The sequence below is a fragment of the Thalassophryne amazonica genome, chromosome 11 (assembly GCF_902500255.1).
Source record: "Thalassophryne amazonica chromosome 11, fThaAma1.1, whole genome shotgun sequence".
Lineage (NCBI taxonomy): Eukaryota > Metazoa > Chordata > Actinopteri > Batrachoidiformes > Batrachoididae > Thalassophryne > Thalassophryne amazonica.
The window spans coordinates 4,572,106-4,598,062 of record NC_047113.1 but is presented as its reverse complement, the minus strand read 5'-3'; the positions used below and the strand labels follow the sequence as shown (position 1 = coordinate 4,598,062).

The 25,957-nt window shown below is 40.5% G+C and overlaps 2 protein-coding genes across 4 annotated transcripts in view; both read right to left on the bottom strand.

Moving 5' to 3' along the window:
* The window catches only part of hprt1 (hypoxanthine phosphoribosyltransferase 1), a 42,402-nt gene extending 22,791 nt beyond the window's left edge, over nt 1-19,611 (bottom strand). Inside the window, exons 1-2 of the mRNA XM_034181162.1 lie at nt 19,481-19,611; nt 1,429-1,535 (exon numbers count right to left, since the gene is read on the bottom strand). Of these exons, the coding sequence (XP_034037053.1) occupies nt 1,429-1,535; nt 19,481-19,576 (203 nt within the window). The 5' untranslated portion in view covers nt 19,577-19,611. The remainder of the gene's footprint in view (nt 1-1,428; nt 1,536-19,480) is intronic.
* Nucleotides 19,612-22,560: 2,949 nt separating this feature from the next.
* phf6 (PHD finger protein 6) overlaps nt 22,561-25,957 on the bottom strand; it is a 38,672-nt gene continuing 35,275 nt past the window's right edge. For 2 of the 3 annotated variants that reach the window (XM_034181909.1, XM_034181910.1), the window contains exons 10-11: nt 23,170-23,305; nt 22,561-23,092 (exon numbers count right to left, since the gene is read on the bottom strand). In XM_034181909.1, coding sequence (XP_034037800.1) covers nt 23,170-23,305 — 136 coding nt within the window. In that variant the 3' untranslated portion in view covers nt 22,561-23,092. The remainder of the gene's footprint in view (nt 23,093-23,169; nt 23,306-25,957) is intronic. The other variant, XR_004563698.1, reaches the window with a different exon arrangement.

Here is a 25,957-nt window from a genome sequence, read left to right as displayed (position 1 = left end):
TACGGGCACTTATTATGTCCTTTGATCATATTGTATGAAAAACAGAAAAAAGGGGAAATTTCACACTTTTATAGTTATCTTTACAATGAAAGTGTGTTAAGAAATTTGTTCTAGTAGTCTATGATGACTTTCACCTTTTTTTCAGCATCATTATATGCAAATATTACCGTTTTGTGCTTGTCCCACACCCAGACTTTTGATTTTTACTTTTTTTTTTTTTTTAACAAAATGTAGTTGTCCCACACTATTGCCATAATTTCCACCACAACACTGTAATGTCCCTAAACAGTTTGTATGAAAGATTGTTTGGGTAGTTTCTATGGAGATAAACAGTGACATCAGAGCACATGTATATAGCGCCAAATCACAACAAACAGTTGCCCCAAGGCGCTTTATATTGTAAGGCAATGGTGTGGTGGAAATTACATTTACAAGGCCAATAGTGGCCGTAGTTAAAGAATTATATATATATATATATATATATATATATATATATATATATATATATATATATATATATATATATAGCCAAGTGGCCTCTGTGTGCATGCCTACAATCACACAGAAAGCGTGGAGAGCTGACATTTGCACTTTGGTATGCTTATGCATTTTGGGTCAAGGATGAACGCCAACTAAACAGAATGTTGATAGAACTAATATTTTTGGAGAAGCTATGGATCTTGGCTAACAACACTGAAAATGGAAAGTTGATAAATAATTTTGATGAAATTAGCAATTTAAGAAAACCAGTAAACAATGGACATTGTGCTGCAATGCACCATGGGAGTTCAGGGTTTTAAATGTTATTGTGGGTCATGTGTTTTTGTAGATCACTTGGATTAGTCAGTTAAGTGTCATGTTGCCGGTACCATGAGTGAAAAGTGTACTGCATTTGATATCTTCCTCCACAGTCTCAGTTTGTGTATGTCTAAAAATAAAAGCACCTGCTTGGGGCAGAATGTGGAAAAGACAAAAGTGCGTGTGTGGAACTTTGATCATGGAGACACTGTGGAGAGCTGACATTTGCCGTTTGATATGCTTATGTATTTTGGGTCAAGGATGAACGCCAACAAAACGGAATGTTGATAGGACTAATATTTTTGGAGAAACTATGGATCTTAGCCAACAACACTGAACAATGGACACTGCTAACTCATGTTATTGCAAATTTATTAAAAATAAAAAACTAAAATCACATGTACGTAAGTATTCACATAGTCCTGAATGAAAACAAGGTGTCCAATGTTTAAATAATACTTTAAAATGAAATAATTATTAAATTACAATGTGAACACAAAAGGTTTTGAACATCATGACTCCCCCCCCCCCCCAAAAAAAACAGACCTGCCTTTAATCATATAATTATTCCTACACCTTTGATGTAAACCACTAAAACAATAAAATAATATAAATAAAGCAACAGCCCACCTGTCTAAGATGAGTCCATGTGGGATGTAGACTCTCTCCAAGTCCTCTGCATAGTGTTTCGGTATGCAGAAAAGATCCAAGTCATACCCTTGCTCATCATCACTGATCTGAAATAAGACAGATCACTTCTTTATTTGTAAAACAATGGCAGAAAAGGGTTAAAAAGAAAAGGCCCAGAGTGGTTACCTAACATGGGACACAGGGCATTGACCTGTTACAAGGTAGCCTGAGACTGGGGTGATGACATGGACAGTGGTTTACTTTACCATCCATTGCCTCAAGTTTTGTCCTGCTACAAAATTCAAACAGTGGACAAGAACCAATCCTTTGAGTCACCACCCAAATTAAAACGGAGACATTTCTAATGTATATTATGAACACAACTCACAAAGACATCTTCCAGGAAAATTTAATAAGCTTAAATTTAGTCAAGGTTACTTCTTTTATTTCACAAAATCTAATCTCCAGCTCTAGACCAAACAAGTGAGATCATGTGACAAGTGGGCAGCTGCAGATCCTGTGGGAATGATGTGAGCAGACTATTTACTGCAGAGGATCAGACAAATTAACAACACAGTCCAAACTGTAACAGAAAGTCGTGCATGTATGTGGTTAGCAGAGAATGAAGCGCCCCCTCACTACACCCACTAAAAGGAAAAACATCCATTTGTTTGGACTACACCCTTTTAGTTCTACGTAATGACTAATACTGGGCAGATGTCCTCTGGGTCACGACTTGAAATCACTGCAACTGTGACTCACATATCATGTCTTCTGTTCGTGAACAAAATAGGAAGTAAAAGTCTGAAAATAAACAGCGTCAGCTAGACTGAAGTGTAGGAGAGAATGACCTTGATGTCTGTGCAAACAGAAGTACTATATCGCCAACTTTACATTATGAAACACAATGGATTAGATGGGTTCCATCTGACGATGTGCTTTAGCACTGCATTTATTAATCTTAAAAAACACCAGATAACATTCTAACTTAAAATTGTTGTAAATGTCCTAGAGAATAAAGCATTACTCATCTAGTCAAAGCCATTACATGCTCAACTTGTTACAGCATTTCAGACTGTGGTTACAGCTGTATGAACATGCAAACAGTCCTGATCAATGATGAAATGATCACATGATCATTTGTGTGAAGAGCACTAAACACTCAAAGCAGTGGAGCAACTTAATGATCATCTTCAGCTCACAACCTTACTTTGTGAAACAGGCAAGTCTGAAAAACTAAGATTCAAAGTTTTTCAACCAGGTTTCATCCTTTAACGAGGTTTCAAAATGAAATCAGTCCAGGTTCAGCTCTTGTTCAAATAAGACAAAGGGGTCATCTTCTATATTATAAGAGCCAAGTGGCCTCTGTGCACATGTGAGTGTATGGCTGTGATCACAGAGAAACTAGGGAGAGCTGACATTTGCCGTTTGGTATGCTTATGTATTTTGGATCAAGGGTGAAAGCTGTAAAAATGGAAAGTTGATAGGACTAATATTTTTGGAGAAATTAGCAATATTAGCTAACCAGTGAACAATGGACACTGTGCTGCAATGCACCATGGGAGTTCAAGGTTTTAAATGTTATTGTGGTTCATGTTAAACAGTGTTGTTAAACAGGACTTTCAGTTAAATATTAGTGATTTAGAGTCGGCCGATTTGCTGAGTAAAAATTCATTCATCTTCAATGTGTGCAAGACACTCTTGTTCAGTTCAAGGTAGTTCACCAAGCGCATCTTCACAAGGCCAACCTAGCTAGGATTTATTCCAACATTGATCCAACGGGTGACAGATGTAAATCAGTTGAGGCTACTTTGATACATATGTTCTGGTCCTGTCCTAAAATACAACAATATTGGGAAGGCATCTGTGATGGGCTAAAGAATGTTCTTTGAGTCACTTTGACCTTAAATCCGCTTTTGTTTTTGCGGTTACTGCCATGGGATAAGGATGACCTGCCTGTGGTCAGAAACTGATTTCTTTTTCAACACTGTCAGCTTGCCACCTTATTCTTCTCAAGTGGAAAGATGCTGCCCCACCCACAGTACCACACTGGATTAAAGATGTACTGTTTCATCTTAAACTGGAAAAGATTCGGTTTATCATGAAGGGCTCTGAAAAGTTTTATAAAGGTCTGGAGACTGTTTTTGATCTTTTTAAAATCAGCCATCAACAGTGGTAAATTAATAATTTTATTTATTTTTTTTGCCTGGTATTTTGGGTGATTTCTTCCTCACAAAGTCTGTATGTCTGTTTTTTATTTTATTTTTATTTTATATAAGCCGTTGGCATTTGCCGTTTGGTATGCTTTTGAATTTTGGGTGAACACCGCCAAAATTGGAATGTTGATAGGACTAGGGTTGGGTATCGAGAACTGGTTCTTTTCGGGTATCCTTAAGAAATGATTCGACAAATTGACATCAATATCCTTTTTGCTTAACGATTCCCTTATCGGTCCTTCAGAGTGGCGGCTGTTTGTCGGGAAAATGATCATGTCTCTACGTCGATTACAGAACCCCTGCAGGGTCTGTAATCAACCGTTTCTGCAGCGCGGCTCTTCTTTGAAGCAATGAAGCATTGATCCGACCAGCTGCTTCGTGGTTCTTTGTTTTATTTCGCTTTATCTTAATAGATATATTTTATAACTTAAAAACAGGAACTGATGCTAACATGTTAGCATGTCTATGACATTTTCAATGTTAAAGTTAGCATTAAGCTGTTCGCATCTCAGCACATTTGTGTGCATGTGTTTTCTGTATAATAATTAATGGCTCAGCGTTTGTTGTCGTAAAAGAGTCAAATGTATTACAAATTGTAATTTTATTTTTGCTTATATATTAATAACAATAACTAATAATGCTACAATACAATTTTAGAGAAAGACAAAAAGAACCTGATTAAAATCAAAAGAAAATATAAAACCAACTAACAATGAACATAAATACAGAAATAACTGTTTCCTGGAAACACCTAGTGACTCTTACACCTCAACTTCATCCCTGTTTTATTTAAGTTTAATGACAATTTGTTTTGGTGAAACCATATTTTCAGTTTAATTTCTTCAGCGATTTCCTCCAGAACTATCTGCCAAACTAGAAAACTGCTGCATCCTAGTAAGAGCAGAATACTACTGGAATGAATCTGAATAAGGAAGGTTGGGGGTTTTTTTCCCCTCACCTAAATGGATGCTGCACTGACTGCAGTTTATTGTCTGGAAGAGTCCCAGATTGCATTTCAGAGCTTCTAGAAATCAAACATTTTCGTGCGGGTGGTGTTGGGGGTAATTTTGGCTTTCAACTTTTTTTTTTTTGTTTTTCATCCCTGAATGTCAATCGTGAGTCACGTTTGTGCAGATTAAAGTCACTAAAGGCCCAGTCACACGGCACTTAACGAAGGGTGACGAGGCCCTGACGAAACAAGAAATCTGGATTTTCGTTGACTGTCGTTTAACCTTCGCGAAGCCTCGTTCCTGCAGCTGGTGCTACGTCAGGATTTTTAAACTGTTGAAAATTTTGAGCGAAGGGCAAGGAAAACCTCAATTCGTCTGTGTCTCGTTTTGCTGTTGTTCCTGACGGTTTTTTTTATCGTTTGTTTAGAAGCTGGTTTGTGAGCGCGGAGGCTGCTGCTGCTTCATGTACCGTTGGAATTTACAGGGTAAACTCAGCCTGCTTGCATGGATTTTTTTTTTTTTATCTGTGTGGGGGGGGCAGCTTCAATGGGCTCGGGCACCTTACATAAGCCAGAATTAATCTTTTGTGTGGATATAATTAATTATTTTGCCACAAGCAACTGTTGAATTTGAAACAACAAAAAGTGTAATTTCTGACGGTACTTGAATGCAGCATCAGCGACAGCTCCTGCGTGCCCTTATTATTTTGTATTAAATATAACAATATGAGTGTAGGAATGACAATCCAGTCCTTCTGTATATGTGGGAACGGGTAGATGAATCAAAATGATGATATAAAGAGCTGTTCTGGAAGGAAGAATTCACGTTGTGGATCAGTGATCAGCTGGTGGAATAACCGCACTTGAGTCAATGCGCGTGTTCACACGCACTGTAAACACGTGGCCTTTTATTGTGGGCAGTCTAAGGCACACCTGTGCACTAATCAGCATCCTGATATGGCACACCTGTGAGGTGGGATGGATTATCTCAGCAAAGGAGAAGTGCTCACTATCACAGATTTAGACTGGTTTGTGAACAATATTTGAGGGAAATGGTGATATTGTGTATGTGGAAAAAGTTTTAGATCTTTGAGTTCATCTCATACAAAATGGGAGCAAAACCAAAAGTGTTGAGTTTATATTTTTGTTGAGTGTATTTATTGTCCCTTTTGACAGTTTTCTGTTATAAATAAATAAATAAATAAATAAATAAATAAGGCTTAGAACATAATACAGTGACACATCAGTGACCACAGCACACTTTTTGTATATATATATATTGGAGGAAGACGGAGCGCGCAGTGTATGGACAGACAGTGTGGATTCTGATAATGATGGAGATGATCCCTCTTTTGTTCTGGACAAGGAACCAGAGCAGGTGGACCACCATGCGCACAGATCTTCACAGCTTCTGTTTGCAGTTTCTCCAGGACTCAGGTGTTATGAGCTCCATCCCAGCGCCGAGTCCTGGAATGCAGAGATGCAGACACACACTGCTGCAGCTGTGGCTCCAGGCGGGTTTCATCGAGATCATGAGCTTCGATTTTGTTAATTTTCTCTTTCGTCCCTTTTGAGCTCTGGCTTAGCAGACTGTTCGGTGATAAAAGCTCTTTCGTCCACCTTTTCTCAACGAATTGTGACTTTTTTTTTACTTTTTCCCCTTCGTTCAGGAATCGTCGTGTGCCGTGTGACTGGGCCATTACTGGGACTCCTGTCTTGTTGGAAGAAAGAAACGAGAATCGTCCTCCGTTCCGTTCACACAGCTCCAAATGCTGTGCGGCTCTCTGTCGAGTCAAGTTAGAATGATAGAGTCCACTTAGAATTAATAAATTCAAAGCAAAATGCCATTTAAATCAAATGACAACTCTTTCCAAACTTGAATTTTCGACTGGACTGGGTTGTTTGACGTGAGGACGTTTCGCTTCAAATCGCAGAAGCTTCCTCAGCTAAAATTCTTGCTCTGGTAGTCTGACTTCTGTCTTGACTCTTGTAGAGAAGAATAAACAGAAGCCAAAAAAACTGGACTTTTAAACCTAACCAGACCCCCCTACAGAGAGGCAGACTGCTATGGGCTAATGACTAAACAATAGCTCTAATTAGCACCTATTGTGCTCTCGTTAGCACCCTCCTAATGACAGGGCAGCTGTCCCTCCTAATGATGGGACGGTCACCTCTCCTGATGGCTCCCTTGACGACTCTCCTGATGACGTGAATGACTCATTACCATGAACAAACGACTGAAACTGCTTTGACCTGAGTACCCCATTGTAAACAGGGGACAAAGCGTGTCTCAGACCCCCTCCCCGGTTAAGGCTGGGTTTCAACTGTTTCACATAGAATGCCTCCTTGACCCCTCTCTCAAACCATTTCTTCTCTCTGGCTAAGATTTTAACTTCCTTGTCCTCAAACGTGTGGTTAGTGTCTTTAAGGTGGAGATGAACTGCAGACTGAGGTCCACTGGCGCCCTCTCTGCGGTGCTGGTATAGCCTTTTGTGTAAAGGTTGCTTAGTCTCACCTATGTAGTGTTCGTTACAGTTTTCCTGACATCTGATAGAATACACTACATTGCTCTGTTTGTAACTAGGGATCATGTCCTTAGGGTGAACTAATTTCTGTCTCGAGGTGTTAACCGGTTTAAAGTAAACTGGGATTTTGTGCTGTCTGAAGATCCTCTGTAGTTTTTTCCCCTACTCCTGCCAAATAAGGGAGAGACACTCTTCTTTTTGTCTCCCATCTATCTGGTCTCTTTGTTCTCTGGGACTTCTGCACTTTGTCCAGGGACCATCGTGGGTACCCACATACTGTGAGGGCTTTCCGGACACGTTGTTGTTCTTTAGCCCTTCCCTCTGCAGTTGTGGGCACCTGTAGGGCTCTGTGTTGAAGCGTCCTGATCACCCCGAGTTTGTGTTCAAGGGGGTGGTTGGAGCCAAAGCGCAGATATTGGTCAGTGCGAGTTGGTTTTCTGTAAACCCCTGTCTGGAGCTGCCTGTTCTCTCCAATCTTAACATCACAGTCCAAGAAGGCTAAATGGTTGTTTCTGGCATACTCACATGTGAACTTGATATTGGAGTCCACCGAGTTGATGTGTTCTGTAAAGTCCTCAACCTCCTGTTGCTTGATTTTAACCCATGTGCCATCGATATATCTGAACCTGTGACTGGGAGGGATGCCCGTGAAAGACGTCAAGGCTGTCTTCTCCACTCGCTCCATGTACAGATTGGCCACAATGGGGGATACCGGAGACCCCATCGCACAACCATGGATCTGCCTGTAGTAATGCCCCCTAAACAGGAAATACATGGTGTTAAGACAGATCTCCAAGAGTTGGCAGATGTGGTCTGGTGTGAGTTTAGTCCTTTCAAGTAGAGACACATCCTCCAGCAGTCTCTGCCTCACAGCTGAGAAGGCCTCAACGGTGAGGATGCAGGTGAACAACAATGTGACATCAAATGACACCATGGTTTCATCTGCCTCCAGCTGTAGGTCCTTGATCTTGTTCACAAAATCTTGTGTGTTCTCCACATGGTGGTCTGAGTTACCCACTAGAGGAGCATGGCCAAATTGTATGTGATGGAATCTGTGCTACATACAGTAGGCCTGAGTGGCATGTCCTGTTTGTGGATTTTGGGCAGTCCATAGATGCATGGAGTGGCGTCCCCAGGGTACAGTCTGTAGTATGCCTGCCTGTCGATGAGTCCCTCTTTCTCCAGGTTTTGGAGGTAGCTAATGATTTTCTTCTTATAGCCGCTCGTGGGGTGTCTCTTCACACATTCGTATGTACTGGAGTCACTGAGCAAGTTGTTGATCTTGGCCTCATGGTCCGATGTGTTCAGGACTACCGTGCATCTGCCTTTATCCGCTGGCAGAATAAGGATGCTTTGGTCCTTCTGCAGTGCTGACAAAGCTTTCCCTTCTTCTCCTGTGATGTTGGACGGAGGAGGCTTAGCACTGTTAAGTGCTGCTGTGACTCTTAGTCGGAGGTCCCCAGCTTCTGACCCTGACAAACTGTTATGTTTAATGGCTGACTCTACTGCAGTGATATAATCTACTGTTGGTATAAGGAGATGCACTGTGTAATAATGGCACACATCAAAATTAAAGACAACACATATACATTTGACATTGTTTATGTGCACTGAACTTGAAGTAGTCCGTCTTCCAAACGGAGATAAAGTGGGTGAAGGCCGCAGCAGGAGGGGCCCGCGCCGCCCAGCCTGGGGGTTGAAGGCTGCAGCAGTACAAAAAAAAGAAAACGCGCTGCCTTCGAGGTGGCAAGGAGGAGGCCAGGGTGGTGGGAGTGGAGAGACACGGGGGGGTAATAGGAATGGAGGGAGGGAGACATGCGTCGTGTGCGGATGAGTTAAATTTCTGTCGATTTCTGTCCGTGTGTGTGTGAAGTCTGATGTTGCTAGGCAACAGCAGGCTGGGGGGGGGGGCAATTCCTTCACCAAGGCTGTAGATCCTTCTGGGGGAAGAGCAGGGAATTTGGCCTTCAGGAGCCGATAAGGCTGCCATGTTGATGTTTGGCGGAGAAATACAGAATTCTATTTACTGCACCACTGACTGTCGAGAGTCCAAATTTATGAAGAATATTCTCTGGTCCTCAGCAGTACAATTCCTTTGCGATACAGTGATTTGTTCCGAGATTGAATCCATTTTGCGTTTGAGTTCAAGAGTTCACGCAGTCAGATTACACAGCATTGCCCAACTCATTAATTATGACGGACTGATGAGGGGACAAAATTCTGGAAGCAGCCGTCTTGCTAATATTCCTGTGGGTCAGGGCAGCGCACAAACCAATCAGCACCAAACCTCTGACCATAAAGTGAATACGAATGAATCAACTTCTTCCACAGAGAGTGGAGCCACATGTCACACTCCATTCTCTCAGCCGTCGAGAGCAAAGCCCACTGGGTAGGTTCCATCCGGGCACGCAGGGTCCCCAAACAATGATCTCCTTGTCGTAGGAGGGGTCTGGTTAGGTTAAAAACTCCAGTTTTTTGTGGCTTCTGTTTATTCTTCTCTACAAGAGTCAAGACAGAAGTCAGACTACCAGAGCAAGAATTTTAGCTGAGGAAGCTTCCGCGATTTGAAGCGAAACGTCCTCGTGTCAAGCAACCCAGTCCAGTCAAAGATTCAAGCTTCTCTACTATGGAAACCACCTGGACAACTGAGAGCCTTCACAGAAACTCTTTCCAAACGTTGTAATAGAAACAAACTGCAATCGATCAAAACGTTTTTTTTTCCTCCCAAACTGAGACGTCCTGCACTGACGTGCAGCAGCCGACTGAGCTCAGCTCAGCGGTACGGAGAGACATTCATGCCAAAATGTTTGAAAGTAAATGCTTTTGACAAAAACTACAGATTTTATTTATGTCCAGAGATCAAGGATCCAGTGACCAATTTCATATTTATTTACTTTATTTACTTGACATAGACAACCTGTAAAGCCTACTTTTAGCACAACGAAAATTCACAAGAGGTATCGATCGATAAGGGAGTTCATAAGGAATCGGATCGATAAGCAGAATCGATAATGGCATCGATATCAATAAAATCTTATCAATACCCATCCCTAGATAGGACTAATATTTTTTGGAGAAACTAAGGATATTAACCAACAACACTGAACAATGTACTTTGAAATTACATTCTGGACTTTCCAGCAGGCAGCAGTAAATCATCCACATATTGAAAGCATGTGTGTGCATGATTTTATTTCGGAAGTTCAATATAAGTACATGATTGTCCCACTCTTGGGCCGTCTGTGCTGGAAATTATTAATCTCTCATTAACCTCTGGATCTGTTCTTAAATGTTTCAAGCTTAAGGCTAGAGGCCAGCAATCACCTTAGTATTTCTTTTGTTTTTCTTGTTGCTTAATGCTGGCAAACTGCATTTGTTTTTCAGATACCTGATTGTTTTTTTCTTTTCTCTCTGTTTGAGGTGCAGCTCCATCGAGAGATGGGTGTGATATCTGTTCCTGAAACCTTCTTATCGTGTGCACCGTCAACATTTCCTGTATATTCATTTTGTGAATTTTTTTGTAATTTTCTGTCGGTAGCATGGCCCAAGCAAAGGGTCACCCCATTGAGTCTGGTTTGCTTGAGGTTTCTTCCTCAGTTTTTCCTTACCTCTGTGTGCTTGCTCTGGGGATTGGTAAGGTTAGACCTTACTTGTGTGAAGCACCTTGAGGGAACGTTGTTGTGATGTGGCACTATATAAATGAAAATAAATTGAAATTGACCCTAGTGTACTGAAAAACTATAGGCCGATATCAAATCTATCATTTTGTTCTAAAATTCTGGAAAAGGTGGTTTCACAGCAGTCTGTGGACCGCCTTACTTAGAATAATCTTTTTGAGCCACTGCAGTCTGCTTTTATAAAATATCATTCCATAGAGACGGCTCTCACTGAAGTGGTAAATGATCATCTTGCAATGGATTCAGACACCACTATGGTTTTGGTGCTGTTAGATCTTAGTGCTGCATTTGATACCGTGGATCATTATATTCTACTCAAAAGGCTGGAGAATCATTTTGGGATTACTGGGAGTGCCCTTGCATGGTTGACATCATACATGACCAGTCATTCTCACTGTGTTTTGTACAGTAACACTACCTCTAACCTTAGTGACATGAAATTTGGGGTTCTACAGGAGTCTGTCTTAGGCCCTCTGCTTTTCTCCTTTTATATAGCACCCCTTGGGTCACATATTGCAGCATTCTGGGATTACCTTTCACTGCTATGCTGATGATACTCAGTTATACATGTCGATAACTGCTGGTAATCTCATCCACATAAAATCCTTAGAAGATTGCCTTGCATCAATGAAAATCTTGATGTCTAGCAATTTCCTATTTTTAAACCCTGACAAGCCTGAAATGATGGTTCTTGGTCCAGTGAGACATCGGCATCAATTTGAGCAGCTAATGTCTCTACACTGGCTTCCTGTCCCTGTGAGATCAGATTTCAAGGTTTGTTACTAACCTAAAAAAATTATTTACAGACTAGCCCCTCTCTACTTAAACCCTACATACCAGTCCAGGCTCTGCATTCTCAGGGTGCAGGACTGCTCTGTGTCCCTTGTAGGGATGGGTATCGAGAACCGGTTCCTTTCAGGTATCATTAAGAAATGATTCAATCCACCGACATCAATAAGCTTTTTGCTTAACAATTCTGTTATGGGTCCTTCAGAGTGGCCGTTATTTTGGGGGGTGTTTGTCAGGAAAATGATCATTTCTCTACACTGATTACAGACCCTGCAGTGGGTCCGTAATCAACTTTTCTGCAGCGCGGCTTTGCTTTGAACCTTGAACCAATTGAAGCAGTGGTTCGCAGATTGAAGCAGTGCTTCAATCTATTGCTTCGTTTATTCTTTCGCTTAATTTTCCCCCACTAAAACCCTAAACAGCATACGTCTGAGTATTATTTACCTTTTTTATGTTAAACCGACCTATTATGGTCTTCTGAAACAGTTGATAGATGTATTTTATAACTTAAAAACGGGAGCGATGCTAATGCGTTAGCATGTCTATGGCATTTTCAATGTTAAAAGTTAGCATTAAGCAGTTGCAGCTGTCATCACGTTCAGGTGCATTTGTTTTCAAATTGTAACATTTTTTAAATTTATTTTTATTTATATATTAATAATCTAATGATTATTATATACAATATATGCTTATATACAATTTTAGAGAAAGAGACAAAAAGAACCTGAATAGAAACAACAGAAAATATAAAACCAACTGACAATGAACATACATAAATAAATACATACATACAGGTACGATACTTTATGGACAGACCTCGTACATACAGAAATAGTGTTTCCTGTGAACACCTAGTGACTCTTACACCTCCATTTCATCCCTGTCTTATTTAAGTTTGACAGTTTGTTTCGGTCAAACCATATTTTCAATGTGTTAATCTCTTCAGTGATTTCCTCCAGAACTATCTGCAAAGCTAGAAAACTGCTGCATCCTAGTAAGAGCCGAATACTACTGGAATAAATTTGAATAAGGAAAGTTGTTTTTTTTTTCTCTCACTAAATGGATGCTGCACTCACTCCAGTTTATTGTCTGAAATAGTCCCAGATTGCATTTCAGAGCTTCTAGAATTGAAACATTTTCGTGTAGGTGGTGTTGGGGGGTAATTTTGGGTTTCAGCTTTTTTTGTTTTTCACGACTTTCATCCCTGAATATGTCAATCGTGAGTCACTTTTGTGCGGATTAAAGTTACTAACTGGGACTTCTCTCTTGTTGCGAGAAAGAAACGAGAACCGTCCTCTGTTCTGTTCACACAGCTCCAAACGCTGCGCAGCTCTCTGCCGAGTCAAGAACGATAGCATGCAGTCGGAATTAATAACTTCAAAGCGAATCACCGTTTTGTTTATTTTTATTTATGTCCAGAGATCAAGGATACAGTGACCAATTTCACATTTATTTATTTTAAGACTCAATGAAATACATAGAAAACCTGTAAAGCCTACTTTTAGTCCAAAATTCACGAGGTATCGATAAGGGAATCGATAAGGAATCGGATCGATAATGGCATCGATAGATAAAATCTTATCAATACCCATCCCTAGTCCCTAGGGTGAATAAGAAGTCTGCAAGTCACAGAGCTTTCTCTTGTCGTGTACCTGCTTTGTGGAATGACCTCGTCTGCTTGAGGTTTCTTCCTGAAATCAGAGGGAGTTTTTCCTTACCACTGTCACCTGTGTGCTTGCTCTTGGGGTTGGTAAGGTGTGAAGCGCACTGAAACTGTACCGGTAAACAATGGGGTTTTTTTTAGACATTTGCACAAGATATTCAACAATATTGCACATAACTCTGAGTAACTGAATAACTGTTCAGTTATGTATTCATCCTGTAGAAGGGGGAGGAGTTATACAGCCTGATTGCCATATGTAGGAAATACCTCCTGTAACGTTCTGTGGTGCACCTCGGTGGTCTCACTCTATGGGTGAAGGTGCTCTAACAGAACATCAGTCTGAGGACATCAGAGGGTGAGAGGTGTTATCCTGGATGCTGAGCAGTTCCTCAACATCCTCCTATCTGACACCTCTGCCACAGACTCTAACTTAACCTCCAGGACAGAGCCAGCTTTGCTGATGAGCTTGTTGTTGAGTTGCCTTTTTGTTATTATTTTAACTTTTATTTTGTCATTTGATTTTTAAATGGACCACAATGGAAATAAGTGTTTTCATTTTCTTGTGTTAGGGTCCCTTCACACACAGTACGAATAAGTACAAACCAGGTGCAAATTACGGCGGAACAGTTCATATGAGTGAACCACAAAAACACTGAGCTGACGGGCAGGCGCGCATGATCCCGCTGCGATGGTATCGTGCATGTGACGGGGTCGTGCGAGCATGAACACAGCGTGAGCAGCTGGGACGTGGTGCACCACATTGCGCCGCTGATGTGGAGAAAAATAAAATAAAAACCAGCTGTATAATTAGTGATTATCACTGGGTTGATATAAATAAAAGGGGACGCAATACAGAGCCCCACAGTTAAATAAGCCGGTTTAATAAAAAAAATAAATACCACTCACAGGATTTGAACCTGCAAGCTCCGATTACCAGACGGAAATTTTTCTCACACTGTTGGCTTGTCATATGGTCCTGCGGCACGCCGCGCACAGGACACGTGTCCTGTCAGACAAACGTGACATTCAGCTCACCTGCTGCGCATCCACATGAACTGACGGTCCATTCCAGTTGGAACAGCCTGTCAATGTGTGCGCTCTCCATCCCATTGCAAAAGTGATATATGTTTTTATGTATTTCCATGTGAGGACAGCAAGCAGAGACACGCCTCACGAAGAATACTGCAAGTTCATGTCCTTCAAAACATAAAACATGGTTCATGTTCTCCAGCTGGGACATCCAGGAGCAAAGATCACAACAAAAGCTGCTGAGAGCAGACACCCCCCCAAATCCATTCAGCACCCAGACCAACATGTCTGTGTTATGTGGTCATTCATTTTCGTTATTTGTTAAATAATTGAGTGCATAGGTTTTGTCATAATTATCTATATACCTGTCCTGGCAGTGGTTTCTGTATTTTTAATGTGTGCACTGAGCCGTCATCCAGCTGTCAGTGTAGTGCGATCAGCTGACAGGCACCTCCCCCTGCTGTGTGTGATCAGACCTAGCTATCCGACCCCCATGTGATCTGATCTGTACATACATATATTATTATGCAAGTGTACCTGCCCCCCCAGCACGCCATATGTGTTGGGGGAGCGACACACACGCAAGACACATGCACCACGTAGGTTGCTTTGCAACGCCACAGTTGTGGGGGCACTTAGACAAATTTCACATCCAGCTTGAAAGTGATCATCTGCTGACTGTTTTCATGCTAACAGTGCGAATGGCCACATGTTTTCTAAGTGCCAAGAGAGTGGTGTTAGATGTTCGTGTGTGTGACCTGTTATTTGGCTGATACCTGCTGTGAGAGGGCTCGAATGGGCTCTCACACTGCACACTGTCATTCAGCCGCTGGTGTGCGCAAATAGTTGTAGCAACAGGTGTACGAGGTGTTGGAGGCAGCTTCGATTTTACACGTATTGCATACGATTCGTGCTTCATGCGCAAATCGACCACATTCGTACTATGTGTGAGGGCCCTTATCCATGTATTTTTAACATATGTACAACAAGCGAGTTACCCATTCTACATACTGGTAATAGAGATGAATTTAATCTGGGCATAAACGGGTTAATGTGATACTTTAAGAATAACTCTGAAGAAAATTCTTATTAATCTATATTATGCTTTGGAGGTAGCATACTGCTTAAATTAGATCATATATGGTATTGGTCGAAAACTAATGATAGTATCTCTTCAAATATTAATGATAGAATATTTAGACACTTCCTTGACTGTGAGATGTGGTGAAATGTTTGAAATATAGGAAAATGAGACACTGACCTTGACATTTCTCAATGACCTTGATTCACACAAACAACCCCATAAATAAACTCCCAAAACCATACTAAATTATACCTCATTTGCTGATATGTTAAATATTGCTCATTTCATGAGCATTTTTCAATTTCCCTACTCCTCCAGGATTTGACCCTGGGAGGACAACATATGAATTTCGAAAAGTTTGAATAACTGAAATATATGGAAAAGTTGCACCAGGCAGGCAATAAATCTTTGATATCTAGATGATAGTTGATGATGCCCCATAGCCAGTTTTTCAAACAATGCGCTTCTGAGCATTTTTACTATATATTTTAATGTAACAGGATTTCAGGCTGTTCTGACACCAGATTTTGAATTGACCAAAACTTAAGTAAAATTTTGACTGATGGAAAAACAAATGTTACCATGCCTAATCAATCTATTTGAAGGGTAATTGGTGAAAACTTGCTGAAAATCCGAGCCGGGTTATGTGGACGCCCCTGCCTGATTTTTTACATCGACAGCTCAGTAATTACTGTGGCTGTGCATAAAGAACACACACGCACATGTGCACACACACTGTCAGCTTTATATATATTCGATATTATAATATGTGCTTACACTGAACTTAACAAAAAAAAATTACTCACACTTTTAAAATAAAGATGACGTACCACCCTCTGCTGGAATGGTGTGCGAGTCCAGAAAGTAGTTAGCAACATTCATTGTTCAATGTTGTTAGCTCATATCAACCTTCCTTTTCTCTCAAAAATTCTTGAAAGGGTAGTTGTAAAACAGCTAACTGATCATCTGCAGCGGAATGGTCTATTTGAAGAGTTTCAGTCAGGTTTTAGCAGTATTATTAGACGGCATTGCTTAAATTTTCATTGTTACGCAGATGATACCCAGCTTTATCTATCCATGAAGCCAGAGGACACACACCAATTAGCTAAACTGCAGGATTGTCTTACAGACATAAAGACATGGATGACCTCTAATTTCCTGCTTTTAAACTCAGATAAAACTGAAGTTATTGTACTTGGCCCCACAAATCTTAGAAACATGGTGTCTAACCAGATCCTTACTCTGGATGGCATTACCCTGACCTCTAGTAATACTGTGAGAAATCTTGGAGTCATTTTTGATCAGGATATGTCATTCAAAGTGCATATTAAACAAATATGTAGGACTGCTTTTTTTGCATTTTTTTGCAATATCTCTAAAATTAGAAAGGTCTTGTCTCAGAGTGATGCTGAAAAACTAATTCATGCATTTATTTCCTCTAGGCTGGACTACTGTAATTCATTATTATCAGGTTGTCCTAAAAGTTCCCTGAAAAGCCTTCAGTTAATTCAAAATGCTGCAGCTAGAGTACTAACGGGGACTAGAAGGAGAGAGCATATCTCACCCATATTGGCCTCTCTTCATTGGCTTCCTGTTAATTTTAGAATAGAATTTAAAATTCTTCTTCTTACTTATAAGGTTTTGAATAATCAGGTCCCATCTTATCTTAGGGACCTCATAGTACCATATCACCCCAATAGAGCGCTTCGCTCTCAGACTGCAGGCTTACTTGTAGTTCCTAGGGTTTGTAAGAGTAGAATGGGAGGCAGAGCCTTCAGCTTTCAGGCTCCTCTCCTGTGGAACCAGCTTCCAATTCAGATCAGGGAGACAGACACCCTCTCTACTTTTAAGATTAGGCTTAAAACTTTCCTTTTTGCTAAAGCTTATAGTTAGGGCTGGATCAGGTGACCCTGAACCATCCCTTAGTTATGCTGCTATAGACTTAGACTGCTGGGGGGTTCCCATGATGCACTGTTTCTTTCTCTTTTTGCTCTGTATGCACCACTCTGCATTTAATCATTAGTGATCGATCTCTGCTCCCCTCCACAGCATGTCTTTTTCCTGGTTCTCTCCCTCAGCCCCAACCAGTCCCAGCAGAAGACTGCCCCTCCCTGAGCCTGGTTCTGCTGGAGGTTTCTTCCTGTTAAAAGGGAGTTTTTCCTTCCCACTGTCGCCAAGTGCTTGCTCACAGGGGGTCGTTTTGACCGTTGGGGTTTTTACATAATTATTGTATGGCCTTGCCTTACAATATAAAGCGCCTTGGGGCAACTGTTTGTTGTGATTTGGTGCTATATAAATAAAATTGATTGATTGATTGTTATCTGTAGATTCTCCATAAATATTAGTTCTATCAACATGCTGTTTTCGCAGCGTTCATCCTTGACCCAAAATACATAAGCATACGACTAGAGCACTCAGGTGGTGAAGGGTGAAAGTAAATAGTGCAGCAGATAAGTGAAATAAACATGCAAATGGTGATAAAAGCATCAAATTCAGCAGAAATACTCAGACACTCTTTTAAAAAAACCGATTGGCCACTTGACTTTTCAATCAGTGGTCAGGTAGGGGTCAATTGAAGAATTACACAGAGGTCAAAATTAAAAGATGCTCCAATCATATTGAAAAATATTCCACATTATTTGCCTGATCATAAAGATTCCAAAAAGGTATAGTTTGGACCATCTGTGACTGAATTCTATGGAGTTACGGGATAAAAACAGCAAGAATGGTGACAAAGATCACTGTCATTTTGTACAGGGGCCAAAAGTCAAAGTTGCTGATGCAAAAGTGATGCAAATTATTGGTTGACCTAATAGGATTAATAAATGGAACAGTGTTGACAGTGTTGAATGTTTGGTCTCCAAAGTAAAGGTCAAACAAGATCTATGTCTATTGGATTCTATGACATGTTACTCCATAACGTGATAAGTAAGGATGATACATGGTCCACACTATTCCTTTTTAAATCCATGTTAACTCAACTAGTAATTTGCATCACTTTATGATCAGGCAAATAATGTGGAATATTTTTCAATATGATTGGAGCATCTTTTAATTTTGACCTCTGTGTAACTCTTCAATTGACCCCTACCTGACCACTGAAAATTCAAGTGGCCAATCGGTTTTTCAAAACAGGATTGTCTGAGGAGTATTTCTGCCAAATTTGATGCTTTATCACCATTTGCAGGATTCCCCTCTAAATATTCTCTTATCTGCTGCACTAAAAAGCGGGGATTACTTCTTTGCACGTGTGTACATGTATGTAGTTTAGTGACATGTTCAAGTCCAAGTTTAAGTCGGTGACAGCCATGCACATCAACGGACAGATAGCCTACAGAACCTGTGGGTACAGTTTGGAAAACCGTGGCTTCACATTTCTAAACCGTGGGTACAGACTGTTTGGTTTGTATACAATTTCACAATTTAGCCACTAGGGCACTGCCTTGCAAACAGTCACTTCCTTTATTTATTTACCACAGAGACTGTATATTGATTGGTGCCTGTTTGTTGCCTAACCTTTGCCCTGGAAACAAAGAGTTTGGCGCATGTGCCCTCAGAACTCCACCTAACCTTACACCCACTGCGTGAAAAACAAGAAATTTGGTCTGTACTGAGTTTACCCCCTCTGTGTGCAGAAAGGACTGAGAGCCGGTGTCAATTTATGGTGGAAAAAAAATAACCCACCCGTAAACTTGATTTTGGTCCGCATACATAAAGTGTAAACTCAGCATTCGCGCATGAGCAGAGAGCGAACATACGATACGGGGTCATGAGTCCGTGACACCATGTCTAATCTTACACGTACACATGCTGCTAAATTTTGTACTACGCCTCTGATCAGCACCTTCATGTTTAAAACAAATAAACTGTGTGCAGCACTCTGCGCCTGTGATCTCTGATGTTACAGGTGTTTGGTTTAAACCTGTTGTCAAAGACAGACGTGCTTCTGCGTCACGTTAACTTGGTGGTAGCGCGTGCCCTCCACGGGCGTCGAGGATGGCGATAATTTACCGCCAAACGTGTTACCAGGACTACCACACAAGCTAACACAGGGCCGCTCAAGCACGACGTGGTTTGAAGGCAAACTACAATATTTCACTTAATTTTGCTTCAAACTTACCACCACACAGGAGCCGGGCATCGCCATAAGCGTGTCGAGGAAAACAAAACAGTTGCTCAAATTCCTACTCCAAACTGTACGTGACGGGCCACACATGGAAACGGCTGCCAAGACGCTTCTCGCTGTTTCCGCTCTGCTGCTGTAGGTTTGATTACGTACAGCGCAGTGGACCAATCAACGAGTGGGAGCGTCCCAGCCACGCCCTTTAGGAAGGCGAAGCGCTGACGCGTATCCCGCCCATTACAGTGGCCATGCCGCCCAAAAAGGCATTAAGAAGGGCCGCACAGATCACAGATGTGTCGCGAACGTATACATATTAAGTCCTTCAGACTTTTTTTTTTTGAGTAAATGCTTCGGTGGAGCATGAGCATGGCTAAAACCTTTCCGCTTTTGGGGGGGGGGCTTTATGTTAGATTAAAAAAGAATAAAATTCTAAAATGAAACCTTCACTCTGCCTTGTGATAGAATCACTACGGCGGTGACCCGTCCAAGATGGCGACCGCATTTCTGCGCGCCTCAGCAACCAATGCGGCGTCTACTCCTCTTTACAATGTCTATGTTAGTCTAAAGTTGGCCTTGTGATAGAATCACTACGGCGGTGACCCGTCCAAGATGGCGACCGCATTTCTGCGCCTCAGCAACCAATGCGGCGTCTACTCCTCTTTACAATGTCTATGTTAGTCTAAAGTTGGCCTTGTCATAGAATCACTCACTAGAGCTGGGGGATACCAGGAATTTTGGTATTGATCCAATACCAAGTAAATACAGGCCCGTATTGCCAATATCGATACCTTTTCCTATTTAAGCTTCATAGAGCCAAAAGATCCAAAAGACCTAGGATAGAATTTTGCAAAACATTGTACGTGACAACAAAATATGTTATCACAGTCTGAAGTAGAGGGCTGACAAACCACAATATAAGGGTGCGCTGCTCCGTGTTGTGTGACACAGCGCAGCGCTGCTCTTACAGAGTAGACTTTGATGAATCTGCGTGCGCAGCAGTCAGTGCGTGTGGGAGAGGAAAAAAAAGCTTGAGTATCGCTTTGTACACGAGGATCGTTCAATATCGATACCAGTGTTGGTATCGATGTTAAGATCGATCCGCTCACCTCTATCACTCACCTTGCTCAACGTGCTGCTCTCATTGGACCGACACCTCTGCTATTTTGGAATTGTGGGATATCTCGCGCCCACAGATTGAACTCGCCGGACTACTTTCGCCACACTCTCACAAGCGCCACTATTCCCAGATACATCTCTTTCAGTGCAGCTTCTTGTTCTGACTTTAACATGAAGTTAACACCCAATAGTGCAGCAGATAAGAGAATATTTGCAGAGGATTTGTTCAAATCTGGTTACAAGCACCAAAATTTGACTGTGTATACCTTTTGGTATATATTTTAGACAAATAACATTAGTCATTTGAATTTTCAATCGGGGACCAAATAGGGGTCAATAAAGACTTGCACAGGGGTCAAAATTAAACAATGTTCCAATCATATTGAAAGCTATACCACATTATGTGTCTGATCATCACTATTCCAAAAATGTATAGTTTGGACTGTTCTGGAGTTATGGGGTAAAAACAGCAAGAATGGTGACAAAGGTCAGTTTCAGTTTGTACAGGAGTCAGAAGTTAAAGCTGCTCCAATTATTGTAAAACATGATGCAAATTATTGGTTAATAGGGTTTTAAAAAGGAATAGTTTGCACCATGTGTCATGCTTAGTTATGTTACGAGGTAACATGTCACATGTCATAGAATCCAATGGACGTCGACATTGTTAGGACCTTTACCTTACAGACCAAACATTCAACACAGTTAAAACTATTCAATTTCTTAATCTTATCAAAACTGGAGCAACTTTAACTTTTGACCCCTGTACAAACTGAAACTGACCTTTGTCACCATTCTTGCTGTTTTTACCCCATAACTCCATACATTTTCAGTCATAGATAGTCCAAACTATACCTTTTTGGAATCTTCATGATCAGACAAATAATGTGGTATAGTTTTCAACATGATTGGAGCATTTCTAAATTTTGACCCCTGTGTAATTCTTCAATTGACCCCTACCTGGCTGCCTATTGAAAATTTAGGTGGCTAACGTGCTTTTACAAAAGAGTAATGTCTAAGGTGTATGTGTGCCAATTTTGGTGCTCGTTTCCAGAAATGAACAATTGTTACAGTTATCTGCTCCACTACAAGTCTTTCATCACCAACTGACTCCATCGTGTCAATGTTTACAAGGTGCTTGAGCAATAACAGGTGAAGTTGCTCATAAACTTTAAGTTTCTCAAAATATTTATTATGGCCACTCTTAAAATTTCAGCTATCTGGTTGCCTCCCTAGGGAGGTCTTCCTGACAAGTCCAACTGGGAGGAAGGAAGACCCAGGGCATGCTGGAGGGATTATATTTCCCAGATGCTTTGAGAATGCCTACAGCTGCTTTGAGAATGCCTAGGGATTCCTCAGGGCAGTGTGGTGGCCAAATCAACATTTAGCTCCCTATCAGATCTGCTATGGGGACCTTCAAGTGAGAAAAGAAGCTGCTGAAAGGACTTACTTTCAGGATTCCTCAGGAGCTAGAGGGCCTGGCTGAGAATAGGAAAGTATGACTGAGCTGCTTAGGTCTGCTGCCACCACAAGGACCCAGATAATAATCAGAAAATGAATGAATGCAGCTACAGTCTGACATAATCATATTTCAGTTAGCGTGACATTTGTCACACCGCAATTGTAACCAGAAAGCCTCCTAGCACCAGTTTATCGAACTGCCAGGTTTCCAAACAAAAGACTCAGTTGACTCTGCGTGTGTAAAATAAAATATTTTCTATTTTCAATCATCCATGGTTACATTTGTACACAGAGGTACAGTTAACAGTACATAAAACAAAATCAAGCCAACTCTTCTATAGAACTCTACTTTGCTGTTTTGAAGTTAAAAAAAAAAAAAAAAATCCACTTTTAACAGTGGGGAAAATCCAAGTGCATGCTGGCAAAACCTGTCACGGTGACTGTCTGAAAAACAGATATTCAAAATTACTCATGATGATAATACAGTAGCAAAATGTTCCATATCAAGAAAGAAAGGCTAACACAAAAAGAGAATTTTTTTTTAAGACAGTTACAGAACAGAATTATTCAAACTGCACATCTTCATACAGAGACAGTAACAAACAGACTCTTTTTTAAAAAGAGAGTCCTTTAGACGCCAAGGAGGGAAACTGTCTTCAGGCAGAGTGGGTCATGGGCAGTGAGTGATAATCCACCTCAGTCTGTTCGTCTCGTCCGTGCAGCAATAACGTGTATCTGCAGGTGAACCCACAACAATCACCAAGGCTTTTAAATGTCCCGCAGCAGTCCTTTGTTCTGTACAGAGTCCTACAGAGCTGAAAAACTCACCCAACTCTACTGGAAATACGGATTCATGAAGATAACATCTGGTGCACACTGTGACTGTGTCCAATTACTCAAAAAAAAAAAAAAAATGGGAGGGGAATTATAGGCCAAAACATGAGTGAGTAGTTTAAGACTGAAGTGTAAAAAATGCCTCTCCCTCATCTTTTTATGTTTCAGTTTGTCCTCCTGACAGACACCCATCAGGCCAGCCTGTGAGAAAAAAAATAAACGTGACATTTAGCACATCTTAATGTGTTGTGCAGTAACCACAAACATCCATATCCTACCTAGTTGCCATTGACTTGCGTTGTTGACTGCAGCGCTGCCCCGTGGTTGGCTGCTGCCTTCTCTCTGCTGCGATTCTCTCGTTCTTCATCTTCCTCATCCCTCTCCTCATTACCACTGTGGTTCTTGCAGTAAAGTCTAACAAAATACAGCATGCAGCTTGTCAATCCAATTCATTAATGGAAGTTCTACAGCCATCTACAGCAAACCAGTGACCATGCAGAAGGTCTGATATTCAATAAGTTATGTAAAGTTCAAACAAATGTTGTAGGCTCTGTGCAGTCATGTGACCTTCATTGCTACTATCCCCAATTTGATGGGCAGTGAGACACAAAGTTCAATTAGTGCACAAGTACGTTTGCCATATCAGACTTCAATGCAGGTTATAAAAAAAGTCAGCAGGCCACAGAGCCTTCTCTTATTGTGCGCCTGACCTGCGGAGTGATCTCCTGCAGAGATAAAACAGTCACATTCCGTAGAGACATTCAAGTCCATACTAAAGATGCACCTATTCTCCCTCTCGTATGGCTAGCATACCAGGACTATTCTTCCTCTCCTTTTAATTCATATTATTAGCAACAGAACAGGTCTCTGACTCACTACATCTAAATTCTGGGTGTGTTTGTGAAGCACAGGTCTAAGCCATGGGTTAAAGCAATAAATTTTCATCTGACTGAAATTTTTTCCTGGCAAAAATCAATGCCAGCAATTCCCTAAAATGTGGTGTAGTGGGGGCACACACTCTTTTTTCCTCAATATATACAATAAACACATTATACAGTATACAAATCTATTCTAAATAGCCTCTAAGGAGAGACAAAGCATAAAAAAAGCAAAACCTGAACATAAAGGTACATAAAAACAGCAAGTCAAATTTGTATATTCTAGTGAATTTTAATGGGTTTGAAGCCCTCTGAAACAAAGAAAACTCATTTCAAACTGTGAATTAAAAATACAGTATTGATTATGGGGGTCTGGGGGATCTCCCCCCAGAAATTTTTTAAAAGAGCAAATTAAATTTTGTATATTCTAGTGAATTTTAATGGGTTTGAAGCCCTCTGAAACAAAGAAAATTCACTTCAAACTGTTAAGTAAAATGCATTATTGATTATGGGGGTCTGGGGGATCTCCCCCTAGAAATATTTTAAAAGAGCAAATTAAATTTTGTATATTCTAGTGAATTTTAATGGGTATGAAGCCCTCTGAAACAAAGAAAACTCATTTCAAACTGTTAAGTAAAATGCATTATTGATTATGGGGGTCTGGGGGATCTCCCCCCAGAAATATTTTAAAAGAGCAAATTAAATTTTGTATATTCTAGTGAATTTTAATGGGTTTGAAGCCCTCTGAAACAAAGAAAATTCACTTCAAATTGTCAAGTAAAAATTCTTTGTCTTCCGGTAAATGCGCCAAATGGGTGCTGTGTCGCTGCTGTACAGTCAAAATACAAAATTAGGGCCTAAAGCAACTGACAACGTTGTTCTGCTGTGCACAAAGTAACACTGTCACCGGTTTTGAAAACGCATGCGCACTGAAAAACTCAAAACTGGCTTATTCACATTTAATTGGTAAAATGCTCTCACTCGTAAAACAAACTAGAGCTGCAACTAACGATTATTTTAGTAATCGATTAATCGGTTGATTATTATTTTTTCCAATTAATCTTTTTTTATTTTTTGTTTTTTTACTTACATGTGAGTTTTGCCATTATTTCTTGAAGTGAGTATCAACGTTTGACCTTGTAACAAAGTTATATTCTCATCAAAAACATACCTGGAGTGTTTTGTTTTATTTTGCACATACATACATCACTGACACACCACAAAGAGAGTTCCATCAGGTTTAACCCGATTATGAGCATTTTTAGATGCCTACAGTAACTATCTCAACCACTGACAACATATTACAGCAAGAGTCCACAAAAGTATTTTAAAGGCCTGACTAAAGTGTAATATGTTATATTTAAAAACATATTTTCATGAAAAAAGACACAAATGTGCCGTTTACTGCATTTATTTTTTTGTGTTAAAACACAGCTTAGATATGGTTTGACCGAAACAAATTGTCATTAAACTTAACTAAAGCAGGGATGAAGTGGAGGTTTAAGAGTCACTCGGTGTTCACAGGAAACACTTATTTCTATATTTATTTATTTTCATTGTTAGTTGGTTTAATCTTTTCTGTTTTGTTTTATCAGATTATTTTTGTTTGTTTCTCTAAAAGTGTATTGTGGCATTATTAGTTATTATTACTATTATTGTTGTTGTTGCTATTATTATTATTAATATATAAATAAAAATAAATAAAATATTACAATTTGTAATACATTTGACTCTTTTACAGCTTAATCCTAACTTTAACAGTGAAAACGCCGCAGACACGCTAATGCATCAGTCCCGTTTTTAAGTTATAAAATACATCTATCAACTGTTTCAGAAGACCATAACAGGTCGGTTTAACATAAAAAGGTAAATGTTACTCACAGACATATGCTCTTTACGGTTTTAGCAGGGAAAAATTAAGATAAAGTGAAATAAAACAAAGAACTGAAGCACCAGATCGAAGCATTGCTTCATTGCTTCAAAGCAAAGCCACACCCTGCTCTATTTGGTGAGTGTCTGCCAATGTTCCCACGAAGACAGAGAGGAGAAGGACTGTGGCTCATGGCAAACAGTAAACAGAGCGGAGAGGAGTGAAAATTCACACAGTCCCTTCCTCTGTGATGCTGCGCCATCCATACTGACAATGCTGCTACTTTGATTAGCGCAGAATGGGATGTTGCTTTGACAA